Genomic DNA, 17263 nt, shown 5'->3' on the forward strand with positions numbered 1-17263 from the left:
TTTTGAAAGAGTCTTTCTTCAGTCAATATCATTGAGGTTTCATTTGCATATAATAAAATGCATAGATTTTATTTTTTAATTTTTTAAAGTTGCTTTTATTTTTTAAATACATGACAGCAGAATGCATCACAATTCTTATTATACATACAGAACACAATTTTTTATATCTCTGTATATAAAGTATGTTTGAGTTTGGGTGAGTGTAAACTATACCTATGTAAATGTCACCATTATAAAAATATAGATTATTCCCTCCACACCAGAAAGTTCCTTGGGCAAGTTGCAATTCTTCAATCTTTTATTTTGAGTTAGAAATATCCAAAAGTGAGGTTAGAATTGAACCAAGTTAAGTGTGTTGGGGATAAAACTGGCAAATGCTCTTCTGTGCCTTGGGAATTATGTGGCTTATGGAATGAAGCTGCGTCATAGGGAACGTTTTTAAATGATGGAGGAAAGGTCATTGAGAATCTGAGCCTCGCACGTAGCTTTTCTGATGGCTGAGTCCTGTGAGCGTGGGTCAACAGAATACTCTAAAGATGCTTGCCCACATAAGAAGGACTGAGCCCCCATCATGAACCAGGTACTGCTCCAAGCACTGGGAATTTTTTGTCCTAAGAAGCACCTGTCATCTTTCCTCCATGAAGTCAATATGCTGGTGGGGGCCAGAGGTGGATAAAGGACAAATCAAATACATGATGTAATCTTAGGAAGCAATGAATGCCCAGGAAAAGAAAGTAGAAGGAGGAGATGGAAAATGATAGTGTGCTATTTTAAAGCAGATAAGGCAGCCCACGTAACACACCATTTGTTTTCCTTTTGCAAGGAAATCACAGGCTGGGTTAGGGTTGTGGCTCAGTGGTAGAGCACTTGCCTCACATGTGTGAGGCACTGGGTTCAATTCTCAGCACCTCATATAAATAAATGAATAAAATAAAGTCCATCAACAACTAAAAAGAAAGAAATCACAGGATCCAAATAAGCTACTTCTAAATGGGACATATTATCTTTCCCTAAAGTAGATTCTGCAGAGTTCTAGTATCCATAATACGAGGGGAAGAGTGGTGGTGGTTGGGGCGGGGGGGTTACGTAGTTAAAGAAGTATGGGGAACCTGGGTGTCGTGGCTCATGTCTGTGGTCCTATAAGCCAGGATCTGAAACTCCAAAATCCAAACCATCAAAAATCAGAGCACTGAATTGCCTGAGTGACAGTGTAGGGGATCTTTTTCTGCTTTCTCCAATCCATCTACATTAACACTTTGAAACCTATGTCCTTGAGGGATGGGTTTCTATCTCTTCTGCCCCATGTTGAGTGTTTCTTACTCTGTCTCCGACTGGCCATATAGTGGGTATTTGATTTGAGCAGCCTGGATCATGGTCCCATGATCTAATCCACATTACACAGTTTTTGAGGTCAAATGACTGTGACCTTGAAGGGTCCTGGCCAGAAAGTTCTGTTGAACCATCCATCTACTGCCGTCTCATTTCCAGACATTCCTCCCCCCACCCACAGTCACATATCTGATCTCTGTGTCTACACCTGGGGTCCAGATCCACTCCAGCACCTCTGCTAGGCCACCCATGAGGTACACAGACTTGACAGAGCTGTAGTGACCCACCGTTGGAGATGAGGTTGGCCTGTAAGAGGGTTGGAGGTGAGTGGGGAGGAAAGATGTCAGTTGATTCTTGCTGGAGTCTTCCACCTAGCAGCTTGGGGAATTTCTATACTTACAGGAAATTTTTTAAAATCTATCTTTCAACAAAAAATATGAGATAGATATTCTCTCGCACTATCCCGTCTTCCTCTCATGAGACTGCTGAGGAGGCCAGTAGAGATTAGTAACTGCTGTTAATTCATTACTAAACTGGATGGAAGGAGAGTGGTTTTTTTCTGAGCTCAGTGCTCAGAAACTCGAGTGCTCCAAAACTGATCTCATCTCCACAGAACCTCTTCTTCCATGGTCCTGTGTCCAGCATAGCTTTGCCTCTTTCTGGCCATCATGGTAGAAACTCCATCACCTCTCTTCCTCCACCGGGAATCAGTGTCAATTCAGCCTCTGCAGGAGGCCCTGGTCTGTCCTCCCTACATGCCCACTGCCCTGGCAAGGCCTTGGCTCCAGCCATCGTTGTCTTTCCTCCGCTGTTATGATGGTCCTCACTCCTCTGCTGGATGCCACATGCTGAGTCTTCATGTGCCTCTGTGAAGTCAGCAACAGGATGCTTAGGATTGTCAGAAGCAACCTCGAACTTGTCACACAACTGAGCACTATGCTGGGTACGGGGTTTCCTAAAAGCCAGGGGGAGCAATCCAGATAACAAAGGGGAAGATAATTCTGCACAGACTGTGAGCAAAGGCTTGGACACAGTGTGTGTGCTCTGGGAACCTTTGAGAGTAGAACCTTGATGGTGTCTGAGGAGCAAAGTGGATAGCAGGTGTTGCTGGTACCCAAAGTTGCATGCCAAAGCAACCCAAAGCTTAGGGCTTCAGTCAGTGACAGCTCTTGGTTTCCTGGCAACCTACAATGGGTACAGGGCTCAGCGGGGGTAGCTCATTTCTGTTTTAATTGGCATCAGAAGCCGGGACTGGAATCATTTGAAGGCTCATTCAGTCATATGTCTGACAGTGAACTCTGACCAAGACCTGGAATCTTAGCCGGAGTTGTCAGTTGAACACCAACTTGTGGGCTCCCCACAAGTAAGGAAGACGGGGCTTCCTAACAGTGTCTGAGTTCTAAAGATCCTAAGAGAGAATGGGCCATGCATTCTCTACCCGTGTTTAAGACCAAGCCTCAGAAGTTACATAGCTCTACTCTGCTTCATTCTCCTCATTAGAAGCAAGTAGCCAGGTGGCTCATACTCAAAGAGACAGAACATATACCCTGCCTCTTTGTGGCATGTCATTGGCATGTTGTAAGAGGTGCATGTGGATGGGAGATATTGGTGTGGCCATCTTTGCAAAATATGATCAACCTCAGCAGGGTACAGAGCCAAAGAGGTAAGCAGGCAGGGGATTTTTTATTTTTGCTACCAGGGATAGAACTCAGCAGTGCTCAATACTGAACCGCATCCCCAGCCCTTTTTAAAAATTATTTTTATTTTGAGGCAGGATCTCACTAAGTTGTTTAGGGCCTTGTTAAGTTGCCGAGGCTGGCTTTGAACCTGCAATCCTCCTGCCTCAGCTTCTGGAGTCTCTGGGATTCCAGATGTGGGCCACCACACCTGCCATAGGCATTGGTTTTCATTCACAAGAAGTGGGAGCCAGTGAGACATGTTGATTTGGGTGTGACCTGCTCTTATTTGCCCTCAAGAAAGCTCTCCTGGGGTGGTTTGGTGGAAGATTTGGAGGGGTCAGACAGGTGGTGTGTGAGAGGTATTGCAGTAATGCAGGTGACATAGTGAGGGCCTGCTCTTGGCAGATATGGTGGCCCACACCTGTAATCCCAGGGACTCTGGAAGCTGAGGCAGGAGGATGGCAGGTTTCAAAGCCAACCTCAGCAACTTCACAAGGTCCTAAATGTGTCCAGGGGATTCTTGGGAAGCTAAGTGAAGGTGATGGGAAATGAAGGAAAAAGAGTAGAGGTCTGTGGGGGAAGGCCATGAGTCCATCTAGCAAGTCATTATTCTGAGGAGCCCAAGAACCTAAGGTGGAGCTGTCCAACAGATAGTAAATGGACCTGAGTACAGAGCTCTGGGGAAAGTTCTGGAATAAAAACTGAGATTTAGAGTACCATCATTCTGGTGGCAAATGGCATTGCAAAAAGGGTCCATGTCCAGAGAAGGAGACTACAGAGTTTGGGGGACATTAACCTTTAGGGGTTAGCCAGAGAAGGGCCTGGCAAGGAATTAAGGATCAGATTGCCTCTTTCCCAAGTCTTTCCTGGACCAGAGAATTGAATGTTCTTGGTGCCCTGTGCCTGTGGAAAATGATCAGACTAACAAATATCATCACCAGCACCATCACCTCTCATCAACACCACCTTCCCATCACCATCACCATCACCTTAACCTCCCCTCCCTATCATCATCACCTTCACCTTCACCATCACCATCACCTTCATCTTCACCTTCACCACCAGCATCACCATCAACTCCACATCACCATCACCTTCACCTTTACCACCAGCATCACCATCAACTCCTCATCACCATCACCATCACCATCACCTTCATATTCACCATCACCATCGCTATCACCTCCTCATCACCATCACCATCACCTTCACCTTCACCACCAGCATCACCATCAACTCCTCATCACCATCACCATCACCATCACCTTCATATTCACCATCACCATCGCTATCACCTCCTCATCACCATCACCATCACCTTCACCTTCACCACCAGCATCACCATCAACTCCTCATCACCATCACCTTCACCTTCACCTTCACCACCAGCATCACCATCAACTCCACATCACCATCACCTTCACCACCAGCATCACCATCAACTCCTCATCACCATCACCATCACCATCACCTTCACCACCAGCATCACCTTCTCTGCTCCATCACCATGACCATTGCTTTCATCATGGCTGTCACTTTCCCATTACTACCACCACCACCTCCACTGCTGCAGGGCCTAGCCTTGGGTCCTCATGGAGGAATGCTTATCTTGCTCATTGTGCAGCAGGGAAGTCCTAACTTAGAACGCTATGTTTTGGGACAAAGTGCTGTCAGAACACTGGTAAGCACAATTTCCTTGTTCCTTTGACAAGAAGTCATTCCCCTGTTGGTGCAGGGTTGGGCTACGAGGTAGTTTCTGGACTTCCATAAAATGATATGTATATATCATGTCTGGCCTATCATGACTGTTATACGTAACCTGGCACATACCTGCTATAAAAGCCATTCTTGCTGCACAATAAAACAGATGCTGTTCTCTGAAACCATTTCCGCAGTGGTTCCTCCACTCCCCTGAGCTCCCCACATTTGATGTTGGAGCATTAAGCGCCCCAGCACTTCACCATCATCAGCATTTGCTATTTTTCCATAATCTGTTCTGGGGTTCTTGTCTTTCCTTTTGCCTACAGTGGAAGCTCCTGTAGATTATGGGTTTTCTGCTTTTCACTTTCTAATCCTCCATATATCACCCTCTGCACAGATAGTCAGAGCCAGGACTTGTCCTCTAGTCCAGTGATTGTAACACATGTTGCAACAATCATAATGACACTCCACCCTTCCCTGGAGCAAAAGCATGAGCCAGAAGGGTACCTTCCACTGACCACTTAGGAACTGAGACTCCTGGCCTAGAACCCATTCATGTCTGGCCCAATAGCTGAGAACCCGAGAGGGCCTGAACTGTTAGAAATACTGGGTGTCGTGAGAAATCAGACACATACTTGGAAGTAGCTCGGCAAGGCAAAATTTACTTCTGCAGAAGGGTGTGCTACTGAACAAAGTCTGGCAAGCAAACACCTGCTTTTATCTATAACATAGCACTGCCCCTTGCTGTGATAGGAGAGACTCAGGGTTACAGTCTAAGAGATTGGCTAATTTTAAAATTGGGGAAGGCAAAGGGAAGGGTTATAGTTACAATTGGATACAGGTTTGGAAGCTTAAAATGGCTAGTTGGGTTATTTAAAGAAATCCATAGGCCATGGTGCTATTGTGTAACTTTCCATTCTGATCTCTTTCCCCTCTGGCTGTCTTTCTTACATCCCAATTTTACATTTAAGGATAAATACTATATTCTGATAATGGACCACCAGAGTTTCTATGTCTTAGCCTGGAGCTAAGAAGGCCCTCAAACCCCTCGCCTACCTGCCTGATTTACAACTGTCCCCAGGAACCATGGAATTCACATTTACTCAGTACTCGCAGGACAAGGTATATGGGATACAGTGACAAATGGCCTCAGTCCCTTCCCTAAGACCTTGATCATCCTTCCAGAAAGGAACAACTACAACCATAGACACCCCGATAAGGGGCCAAGATAGGCCTAACAAGAAGCCATAACAAGCTTGGTGAGGATGTGAATGGGACAGTCATTCAAACTGGGTGGTACATCATGGCGCCTTGTTGAAGAGGTTAGAGGTGGTCCTTGGAGACTGGGTATGGGGGATGGAAGACAGGTCAGGAGAAGTGGATCCGGAATTTGTACATGCTCCTGGGAGTGAGCTGAATTAGATGGGGTTGGGGGGTGCGGCTTTAGCCCTCACAGGGCACAGGAGGAAGTTAGTCCGGCAGCCCATGGGGCATTGGGGACAACTCAAGGTGGTAAATGCCCTGGATGTCGGGCTGATAAGTCGGGCCTTTCCCTGGGGGATGCCTTTCCTGTGGAGTGAGATACGCTATGGCGATGGAGGCATTTCACCCTCAGGACCACCCTAAGAACTAAATGGCCCCGTGTAACAGACGTGGAAACAGAGGCCTGCCCCCCGGGCCTCACCCCGGAGGCCCCAGCATGGAAGGCTGGGTGGGTGCCAGGCCTCTCTGTGTGCAGGCCTCACGGGCCGTTCGTTGTCTGCTCCCCACAGGTGTTCGTGCTCTGCCACGGCCTCCTGCAGCTCTGCCAGCTCCTGTACAGTGCCTACTTCAAGAGCAGCCTCACCACCATCGAGAAGCGCTTTGGGCTCTCCAGTTCTTCCTCGGGTCTCATTTCCAGTTTGAACGAGGTGAGCAGGAGATACCGGGCCATCAGCTCCCATTTGTACACCCCCCTGATCACAGGAAGCAGGAGGAGCAGAATAGGGGATTGGGGGGGCTGGGGGCTGGAGGCTGGGGTGTACCTAGGGCTCAGGCCTCTCTGCATCGGGACACAGAAGGTACCCGCCTAAAGTCGGCCTTTGACTTGGATAATACCCTGGCCTGTGTTGGCCTCACTCATGACAGACAGCAAGGAAAACAAGTCTCTGACATTTGTGTCACCACAGTCCTATCTGCCCTTTGGCCCTGGCACATAGTGAGTGAATAGCCCACAGGCCTCTTTCTTACTGAGTCTGGACCCTGCCTCTGAATCCTTCTCAGCACAGTGTTCTAGTTTCCCAACACCCTTCTACTAATCAGAACCAGAGCTGGCACGGAAGGCAAATTCTCTTTTTCAGTTCAGTCCCCCAAAACTGGCCAATCTATCATCTGCCATGGCTGTTTTCACCCATATTGTCCCTGAGCTTGGAAAAAAAGTGTGGGTCCAGGAACAATTAGAGTTTTCAAGGGGCAAGGAGTAGCTGGCTGGGATACAATACAGGGTCTGTTTAAGACAGCAGGCTGGTGAGGCACATTAGGGTGTCATATTGCCCCAGAGCTATCATTCATTCAATCCAGATGAAAATGTCTTAACCACTAAATCTCCCCTTCCCCAAACTGCAAGAATCTGACTTCACGTCATGCCCATGGGTACAACTCCAAACAAATACCACCAGAGTGTTTGTTGTAAAGAGTTCATTCTTCAGTCCTACTGTGTGTGTATGGGTATGTCCATATGTCTAAGTATTGTGTGTTGCTGTGTGTGTGTACATGTATGTGTCTGTTATTCTGAATATATTTGTGTCTCTGTGTGACAGTATTTGTGTGTGACTATTCAAGTATCTGCGTATATATTTGTGTGTGTGACTATATATACACAGATACTTGAATAGTCACATACAAATACTGTGTGTGACTGTATATGTCTATGTGTATCTATATCTAGTCTCTGTGTGTGACTGTATATGTCTAGTATATGGGTGTCTGAGGATTTATGTGTAACTCTGTGTCTATTTGTGCATGACAGTGTGTATGATTGTGTGTATGTCTACATCTGTGTCTGGGAGTCATGATTTATGTGTGACTATGTGTATCTGTATTTGTGTGTTTTCATGTCTTGTGTGTGACTATGTGTCTGTGTGGATATTTGTGTGTGATTGTGTGTGTGTATCTGTGTATCTGTGAATAACTGGGGATTTGTGTGGGACTATGTGTGTGGCTGTGTATTTGTGTGTGTGTGTCCAGTGTTTGCCCACATCTGTGGGTTCTGAGGATTTGTGTGTGACTAGGTGTGTGTCTTTGTGCATGTTTGTGAGGCCTGGGGGGTGGGAGAAGAAGCCAACCTGGTACAGGGGAGGGGGAGGCCATCTGTGGTGTGGCCTGTGTGGTCTGTATGAGGCTTCAGGATGCTGCTCACAGCCTCAGAAACCTTCTTGGGGCAGATGTGAAATGAAGGGGCACTGGATAGGCATGAAGTTCAGGGGCAGTAGGAGGGGCTCCTTGAACAAGAGCCACGGGAGTCTTGGCTCTGGGAAGCAGCGGCTCCTCTTGTGTCCTCTACCAGCCAGTGCTGTGGAACCAGGAGGCCCTTGCCCTTAACGCCTGTCACTAGAGCTGTGGGGGCTCTTGCGCTTGAGACACTGCAGAGCAGGATGTGCTACTAATGGGCTTTGTGACAGCTGTAGGTGGCCTCCCAGCTCCTCTTGGAGCTGTCCCAGGGGCACTCCAGGGCTGGGGGCTGAGGCCTGAGGCCCTCTTCTTGGCATGCACAGCTGCAATTTCAGGAATTTTCTAGAAGGGAAGAGTACTTCTTTCAAAGGAACTGTGCTGCTGAAGATGAGTTTGACAGCAAGGTCCTAAGCCAGCATCAGCCATAACACTTGAGGAGGTGTGCCCCGGGAGAGGCCAGAGGACTTGTGCCGCCTGGTGGCCACCACTTGTCCGTCCTCCCTGGGTCCTCTTTGGGGCCTTTGCCCACTCTCACACAGGCCTTTTCAAGTCAGCCTCAGTTAGCATAACCAAAATGACCTGACAATTGCATATTCTATGGAAAACGATGGGGAAGCAAGAAGGAAAGACCAGACATTCAAGAAGCCAAGAATAAAGCGCTCTTTCCAGAGGCATGTTGCAGAATGTTCTAGAACTCCTCCCCCCTGCAGGGGCTGGAGCAGCTTCTGCTGAGGTTGCCTCCTCGTGCACCCTCACATCCTCCTGTGGGTATCACAGCCTTGTACTCTTGGCTGTGCTATAAGCTCCACACAGCGCATCCTCTTCTTAAGGAGCCTCCATGTGCCCGTTAGTGCCTTCACTGGCTCAGCTCATATTAATGGGCACCGACTATGTGTCAGGCCTCATGCTGGGAGGTAGGAATGGACAGAGAGACAAAAATCGAAAGATTAATGTAATCTCTAGTTACAAAGATAAAGCATCTGGTAGATAAGAGTATTATAAGTGAAGAAAAATCGTTGAGGCCAGGTGCAGTGGCTCAGGCCTGTAATCCCAGCGGCTCAGGAGGCTGAGGCAGGAGGATCTCAAGTTCAAAGCCAGCTTCAGCAACTTAGCAAGGCCCTAAGCAACACAGTGAGACTCTGGCTCTAAATAAAATACAAAATGGTGCTGGGGATGTGGCTCAGTGGTTGAGCGCCCCTGAATTCAACCCCTGGTACCCTCTCCCCCCAAAAAAAGATAGTTGTAGGATCAAAGTGGTGGGTAAGAGAGGGGGCTAGGGCAGACAGCCCTTGTCCCACAAGAAGCCAACGACTCTAATGAAGCCTGGACACTTCAAAGGCAGGCCTAGTTCAAGCCACTTCCTGACCTCGTTATGGTAGGCATGGTATTAATATCCTTCTGTCATTAGTATGATGAGAGTTGTTGTGTGGTTACATGAGCTAATGCCTGCTGCTCGGTTGTCATTCTGTCTACCAAAGTCCTTGGCTCCTTTTGTTAGATCCTGATTGGGTGCTTAGTTGGGGAACACGTACTTTTGCTAGGAGTCAATCAGAATTGGAGACTCACTTAGATTTTTGCCCCAAAAGATTGGTCCTATGATGGTTGATGCTTAACCTGGGGCTCTTTGTGTCTTTGGAGAATGACTTCCCTAGCGCCGGTCTGGAAGGCGGAGGCTGGGATGGGTTTTGGACAAAAGGGAAAGCTGAGACTGAGCATGTGTGGCGGGGGGAGGGGGGGGGGTGTCGGGGAAGGCTTTCGGGACTGGCTGGGGGATCTCTGCTGGGGCTCCTGGCTGGAGTTGGAGGAGCCTCTTCCCTCTCCAGTCTTCAGAGTGAGGTGTGGTCAGGTCTCCTACGGGGTGGGTAAGGATGGGATCTGTGGCTCATCCAGTCCTTCCGTTCCTCTGCAGATCAGCAATGCCATCCTCATCATCTTCGTCAGCTACTTTGGCAGCCGGGTGCACCGTCCACGACTGATCGGCATTGGGGGTCTCCTCCTGGCTGCTGGTGCCTTCGTCCTCACCCTGCCACACTTCCTCTCGGAGCCCTACCAGTACACCTCGGTCAGCGTCGGTGAGTGGCCTCTGACCCCTGCCTCACAGGGAGGAGGAACGGAGGGATCTGCTGGAGGGGCGGTGGTGGGTACCACTGTGGACCATGAAAAGATTTGCAAATCTTATGTCCAATAAAGAACTTGTTTTCAGAGTCTGGGATGAACTCTCAAATTTAACCATCAGGAAACAAATAACCTGGGGTTGTGGCTCAGCAGTAGAGCGCTCCCCTAGCCCTCGCTAGGTTGGATCCTCAGCACCACATAAAAATAAATAAATAAGATAAAGGTATTTTATCCAAACTACAACTAAATGTACATATATTTAGTATATTATATATTTAAATAAATATATATTTAAATTTTATATATATATATATATATATATATATATATATATATATATATATAAAACACAACAAATAACCCAATTTAAAAATGGGCAGAAGGCTTGAACCAGTTTTCTTGACTTTAATTGTTTGGTTTCTCCATAATGCACATCTGAAGCTCAGAACACACCAAAGTATGTAGATATAGAGTTTTTCCCTAGATACATTGAGTAGTTGTTCCAAGCCCTGTTTGTTGAGGATGGAGCACGCAGCCCCCTCCCCCCTTCGTATGACTCCTGAGGCTCCATGCCAGAAATGACCCAAACTTCACCTGCTTGAGGACACTCGTATGTTGAGAGCTACAGCCGAGTTGGGATGGCGCCTAGCATTTTGCCAGTACTTTTGAGCTCTCACGGAGTTCCTATTGAGTTCTGGTTGAGCTCTCGCGGGGATTCCTGGAGAGTTCCCGTTGGTGGGTGAAGTTCCGGTGGAGGGAGTTCCGGTGGATGTGTGGTGTGTCCCAGAGAAAGCCACGTGGGTGGCTAGGCGAGAGTTCGGAAATAAAGTTTGTTCCTGCTTGAGTGGCTGGTGATTTGTGCCCAGCCAGACTGCAGCACGTGAACAGTGCCCATGATAATAATTGAAGGAAATAGGGTCCAAGCGCCAATCATAATGAGATATGGGCATTTCTTGATATTTAATGCCACTTCCTGACATTTGAACATGTGTCCATCATTCTTTAGATGATATTGCATTTCTACAGTGCATGCATTTGTTCCCCTGGACACTAGTGAAGAGCAGAGAAAAGGTATAAATTAAGGATTCACAGATGTCTGGTGACTTCCCCTAAGGACCAGTTGGTTAAGGAGAGAGAGAGAGAGAGAGAGAGAGAGAGAGAGGGGTTTAGGTCTCTTGACCCTTGAAGAAATGCTCCTTCTGGGATCTGCACCTCTCCTTGGTGAGATATCCGGGCAGGATGAGATGGGTAGAGTTTACATGATTCATAAACATTGTATTAAATGGTACTAAATTTGCCCAGGAACTGATCCCTTTTTAAAAAGTTTTTCTATTTTTCATATGAAAAAATTCAAAACACAGCAAAGTAAATAATGTGACACATATCTACGTATTGACCACCAAGATTTAGTGGTTTTCCTTCAGAACTTAAAAAAAAATAGCTGTATTAATATTTACTTCACATGGCATATAATTCATCCATTTTAAGTGCCTAATTTAATTAATTTTGATATACTACATTATTTTTTCTAAACTTTGATAAGATGAACATAATATAAAATTTGCTGTTTTAACCCTTCAGTATTGTTAAACACATTCTAAATGTTGTCCAAGCACCACTGAAAATATTTCCAAAATATTTTCGTGGCTCCAAATAAGAATTCTGTATCCATAAGCAATATCTCTCCACTCCCATCTCCAGAGCCTGGTCACCTCTCATCCACTTGCTGCCTTTATGCATTTGTCAAGTCTAGATATTTCAGGTAAAGGGGAGTCATACAATACTTATCCTTTGTGCCTATCTTATTTCATTTAGCATCATGTTTTCAAGATTTATCCATGTGGTAGAATAGATCAGATTTATTCCATCATGATTGAGTATATTTTGTTGATGTATATGACATATTTTATTTATGCAATCATCTGTTGATAGACACTTGGTATTTTTTGGTCAGCTTTTTCATCACTGTGACCAAAAGACCTCACAAGAACAACTTAGAGGAGAACAAGTTTATTTGGGCTCATGGTTTCAGAGGTCTCAGTCCATAGATGGCAGAATTTGTTGCTCTGGGCCCAAGGTGAGGCAGGATTTCATGGCGGAAGGTTGTGGTAGAAGACATGGAACCAGAAAGCAGAGAGAGATCGGCTCACCAGGGACAAAAAATAACCCCCAAAAGCACACCCCCAGTGACCTACCTTCTCCAGGCATACCCACCTGCCTACAGTTATCGCCCAGTTAATCCATCAGTGGATTAATCCACAAAGATTAGTCTATACCTTATAATCTAATTATTATTATTCCACCTCTGAAAATTCTTGCACTGTCTCACACATGCACTTTTGGAAGACATCTCATATGTAAACCATAACACTAGAGTTGTCAGACACCTCCTTTTAAAAAGAAAGTTAGCTGTTCCCTTCCTCCCTCACCTCTCCCCCATGGCTAGCTGCTGGCCTATAGCTGGTGTTCTTAAGCCACTGCTGATCTGTGTACCTACTGTTCCTCCTTCTAGTGTCCTACTTCTTTAGACCTGGTTTTCTTCCCTACTGGCTTATTAGTTACCTTACATTTAAATTTTTTAATAAATTTATTATGCAAGAAAATTGACTTTTTTGCTAGAGGTAGACTACACGTCTATAAATGTCAACATATTTATAGATTCAAGTAACAATCACCATAGTCAGGGTCCCACTCTACCAGTTCCATTGCCCACCCCCCACATTCCATTCTGCTATTCCTTTATACTCACTCTCCCCAGACCTACAACCTTTATTCTGCTTCTATCATTTCAGATTTATGGCTTTGAGAATATCATGTAAGTGGAAGCACCCAGCATGTAACCTTTGAAATTCATCCCAGTTGATCCATGTATCAACAGTTCCCTCCTTTTTATTCCTGACATACTTTGCATGGATGTTCCTCAGTTTATCCACTCACCTACTGAAAGACACTTGGAGTGTGTCCAGTTTGTAGCCATTATTAACTGAGTTGTTATAAATCTTTGTGTACAGGTTTTTGTAGGACTGTATGTTTATGAGGTGAAACATTGTTTCCTGTGCTGTTTGTTATCCAGATGTCATTTTTGGTGAATTGTTTATTCAAACCTTCAACCCATTGTTAAATGGGATTTTTTTTATTGTTGATCTTGAGAGTTTGTTATAAATTATGGCTACTTCTTTACTGGATATGAGATTTGCAGATATTTTCCGTATGTCCTTGGCTTTTCCTTTATATCCTTTTAATAGTATCATTTGTAGAACAAAAGTTTTAAATTTTGATGAAGTCCAATTTATCTTTTTTTCTAAATTTTATTTTATGACTGTGCCCGGGGTGCTGCCTTTAAGAACTCTGCCAACCTCAGGACTCAACATGTTTTCTAAAGGTGTTCCAGTTTTACATTTACATTTAGATCTGTGATCAATTCTCATTTAAATTTTTATAGCGTTTCTTTTTTTTTTTTTTTAGTTTTTCTTTTTAGTGTATGTCAAATTGTATCAACACCATTTGTTGAAAAATCCTCTTTCCTATATAAAATTATTTTTGGACCATTATCAAAAACAAATTGACTTGAGCCAGGGACACAGATGAGTAGCAGAGCACTTGCCTCCCATGCACAAAGTCCTGGATTTCATACACAGCAATGCCCCCCAAAAGGATCATATTCATGTGGGTCAGTTTCTGTATTTTCTATTCCACGTTATTGATCCATGTGTCTATCTTCTCCAATATTACAAGGTCTTTCTTACTGATGTTTCATGATGTATCCAACTTTGTTATTTTTCAAAATTGTTTTACCTATTTTAATTCACTTGTCTATCCATATACATTTTAAAATTAGTTCATCTGTACTTAAAAGAAAAATCCTTCTGGAATTTTTACTATAATTCCAGATCAATTAGAGGACAATTAGCATGCTTATTATGTCAGGTCTACTTACCTGTGAACACAATATACTTCACTATTTTTCTTAAATTTAACATTGACCTTGATTTAGCAAACTCCGAAGTTGATCTATTCTTTAAGAGAACAAGATAAGAATCCTAGGATATTTTGATGCCCCTGTCCTCTCCCATCTTCTATTAGTTCCATCTGTATTTAATCTCCATAGTGGTCATTAGTATTTTTATTATATTGTTACATATAAATAAGTTGATATTTATTTATATTTACCCACAAATTTGCTGGGTTTTTTGTTCAGCATTGCTTTTTGTATTTCACCCTTCCTGCTGATTCAATTCCCTTTCTCCTGAGTATGTCCTTTGATGCTTCTTTCAAGTAGGCCCATGAGTGAGAAAAATCTCCTTTTGTCTTAAAACGAGCCAATTTTATCTTTGTTCTTGAATTATAGTTTAGCTACAAACTATATAACTGTATATTAAATAAATACAAACTTTTAAATTAATGGTTATTTCTTCTGATTGCTTTGAAGATAACATACCTACCTGTCTTTTGGTATTTCTTGGTGGTGTTGGGACTGCTAATTATCATTCCTTTTTAGGTATGCCATATTTTCTATCTAGTTGTATTTAAGAGTTTTTGTCTTCTCTTTGTTGTTCTGCATGTCTACCATAAGGTATCTGAGTATGGGTTTATTTTTATTCATCTATTTGAAAGTTCATGGTGCTGTTTTTCTGGAGATTAGACTTGAAGATTAGTTTGTTTGTTTGTTTAATTCTGAAAAATGCTAAGCCAAAAATGCTCCTAATGTCACACCATTTTTTTTCCCTGTCCTTTCTTTAAATTCCTTCTACAAACGTATGTTGGTCATTTAATTTCTGGCCTTATTGTCCTTTGATCTCTCTTACATACTTTTCAGTGCTTTGTTCACCTGCACTGCATCCTGGGTGATTTCCTTCAAGCAAGTCTTTCGGATTCTTTAGCCTCTCTTTAGCTTTCTTAGTGTCAAGTCTGTCCTTTACATTGTGAATTTTAATAACTCTCTCTATTTGGCTAGTTTCTCAGAGTTCTTATGATGGTTTTGCAAATCTTTCTGTCCTGATTTCATGATTTCTTGGTGTTTTCCTTATGATTTCTAATTTTTTAAAATGTTTTCAATTATTTTAAATATGTTTATTTTACGGTCATCTTTTTCCAGTTTTGCTACTGGCTTAAGTTTGGGGAATGTTAATCCTCCTGCCGATTAGTGTCTGCTTGCTCTTGTTCATGGCAAACCATCTCTTTGTATGGTCTACAATGTTTGACCATGGAGCCATTTATAGTGGCATTTGTTTTTCCCCCCTCTGAAGAAATTGTTTGTGGCCAGGGTTGGGAAATAGTTCTACCGAGTGACTCTGTGCCTGTGTGCTCATTTCCTCAGCACCCCAGGAACATTGCGCTTTGGAGTTCATGTTATGTGACTTTGTTAGCTTGGGAGAAATTTGCACTTGTTTTAAGAGAAGTAGGGAGGAGGAAGTAGCAGTGGTTTGACAATGAACAGCAGTGATTTGCCCAGTCTGCAAATGCTCATCCTTAGTCCCCTGGAGTGGAGTTAAACGTGTCTGGGGATGAGTGAGCCACTCAGGGATGTGCTCGGGGAATAACTGATTCTGGTTTGCTTAAATACAAAGTTCTTTTAGAAGTCAGGCTTAAATACAAAGTTCTTTTAGATGTAAGGCTGGGGTTGTGACTCAGTGGTAGAATGCTTGTCTAGCACATGCAAGGCACTGGGTTTGATCCCCAGTACCACATAAAAATAAAAAATAAAAATAAACAAAATAGAGATATTGTATCCATCTACAACTAACAATGTTTTTTTTTAAGTCAGATGTATAGAACATGTTCAAGAAATGAATCACTTGGAAGGATAGATGGGATTCCTCTGTAGGTTTTGAGACCTATGCTGGAGGGAGACAGGTGGCTGGAATGGGAAAAGAATGGAGCAGAGACAGGGATGTCTCACGACAAAATGACTGATGCATTCTGGTCCTGAAACTCTGTTCTCCACCTCTCCGTAAATCACTAGTGCGCTAGTCATTTCCCTTCAGAACATTCTGGTCTTGGGTCTATTTGGACTGTTTCAAGGCTGAGTCCTTCTTCCAGTGAGCAGAGAACGACAGAACTGAGCCCATGGCTCTTGCCCCATGAGTACTTCCACCCCCTCAGTCTGGACAAGGAGTTGGAGGCCAGCTCTCGAGGAGAGACTCAGGACAGGACTTTCCCCAGAGCAAGAAGACAGGGCTAATGAAATTAGCCAGGGAGCCTAGAGCACTGGGGCCAGGCCGAGGGGAGGCTTCCTGCCAGACACTACACACCCGTAGCCTGCCCAGCCTCACAGACTGGCTCCCCGCGGCCTAGGCCCAGATCCCAGTGGTCTTTGCTTTGCAGAGCAGCCATGGGAAGGTGGTTAGAGAGGGACTCCACTCTGTTCCTTGTTAGTGATGGTCAGTTGGTTTGGGTTCAGCTCACCAAAATACCTCCAGCTCAGAAGAAAACATTCTGCCAGTTCAACCTCAAGTTCAGTGGTCTTAGCCAAAATCATCCGAGAGAGGACGGGAGTGGGTGTGAGAAGGGCCACAGCTTCTCTTGCAGGGTGGCAGGGGGTGTCCACAGGCCAGGAGAGTGGACTGTTGATCACTGTTGCTCTTTTTTTGCAAAAGTTCTAATTGCAAGAAGGGGGCACATCCGTCTTGCTCCCCAGGGCTGGGATCAGAGCAACAGCTGGAAATGCTCAGGGCTGGGCTACCTTCAGAGCATCTTCCTGGTTCCAAGCGCTAGGAATGAGCAGGACTCTGGCCCAGAAAGCACATCTGTGGGATCTAGGTGGGGCTGTGCACTGGGTGCCAGCGTGCATAATATGTGCAAATGAAAAATATTCATCAAAATTCCCTTCATGGGAAAAGTCTGACATGTGACTCTTCCTTCAAATGTATTCTTATGGGAACTTTAGTTTTGAATTGTGTGAGTTCATCAAAAATAAGCACATTTCATTAAAATGCAACACCCTGAACGTTGGTGCGAGTCTGAACTGGCTTCTGGAGCTGGGCTTTGAGATTCCCTGACGGTGTGGCTTT

The 17263-nt window shown here is 44.6% G+C and overlaps 1 protein-coding gene across 1 annotated transcript in view; it reads left to right on the forward strand.

Moving 5' to 3' along the window:
* Nucleotides 1–17263, forward strand: part of Slco2a1 (solute carrier organic anion transporter family member 2A1) — an 87317-nt gene that overhangs the window by 34490 nt on the left and 35564 nt on the right. The window contains exons 2-3 of the mRNA XM_076867724.2: nucleotides 6482–6619; nucleotides 10048–10210. Of these exons, the coding sequence (XP_076723839.2) occupies nucleotides 6482–6619; nucleotides 10048–10210 (301 nt within the window). The remainder of the gene's footprint in view (nucleotides 1–6481; nucleotides 6620–10047; nucleotides 10211–17263) is intronic.

Source organism: Callospermophilus lateralis, chromosome 10, assembly GCF_048772815.1.
Source record: "Callospermophilus lateralis isolate mCalLat2 chromosome 10, mCalLat2.hap1, whole genome shotgun sequence".
Classification (NCBI taxonomy): Eukaryota; Metazoa; Chordata; class Mammalia; order Rodentia; family Sciuridae; genus Callospermophilus; species Callospermophilus lateralis.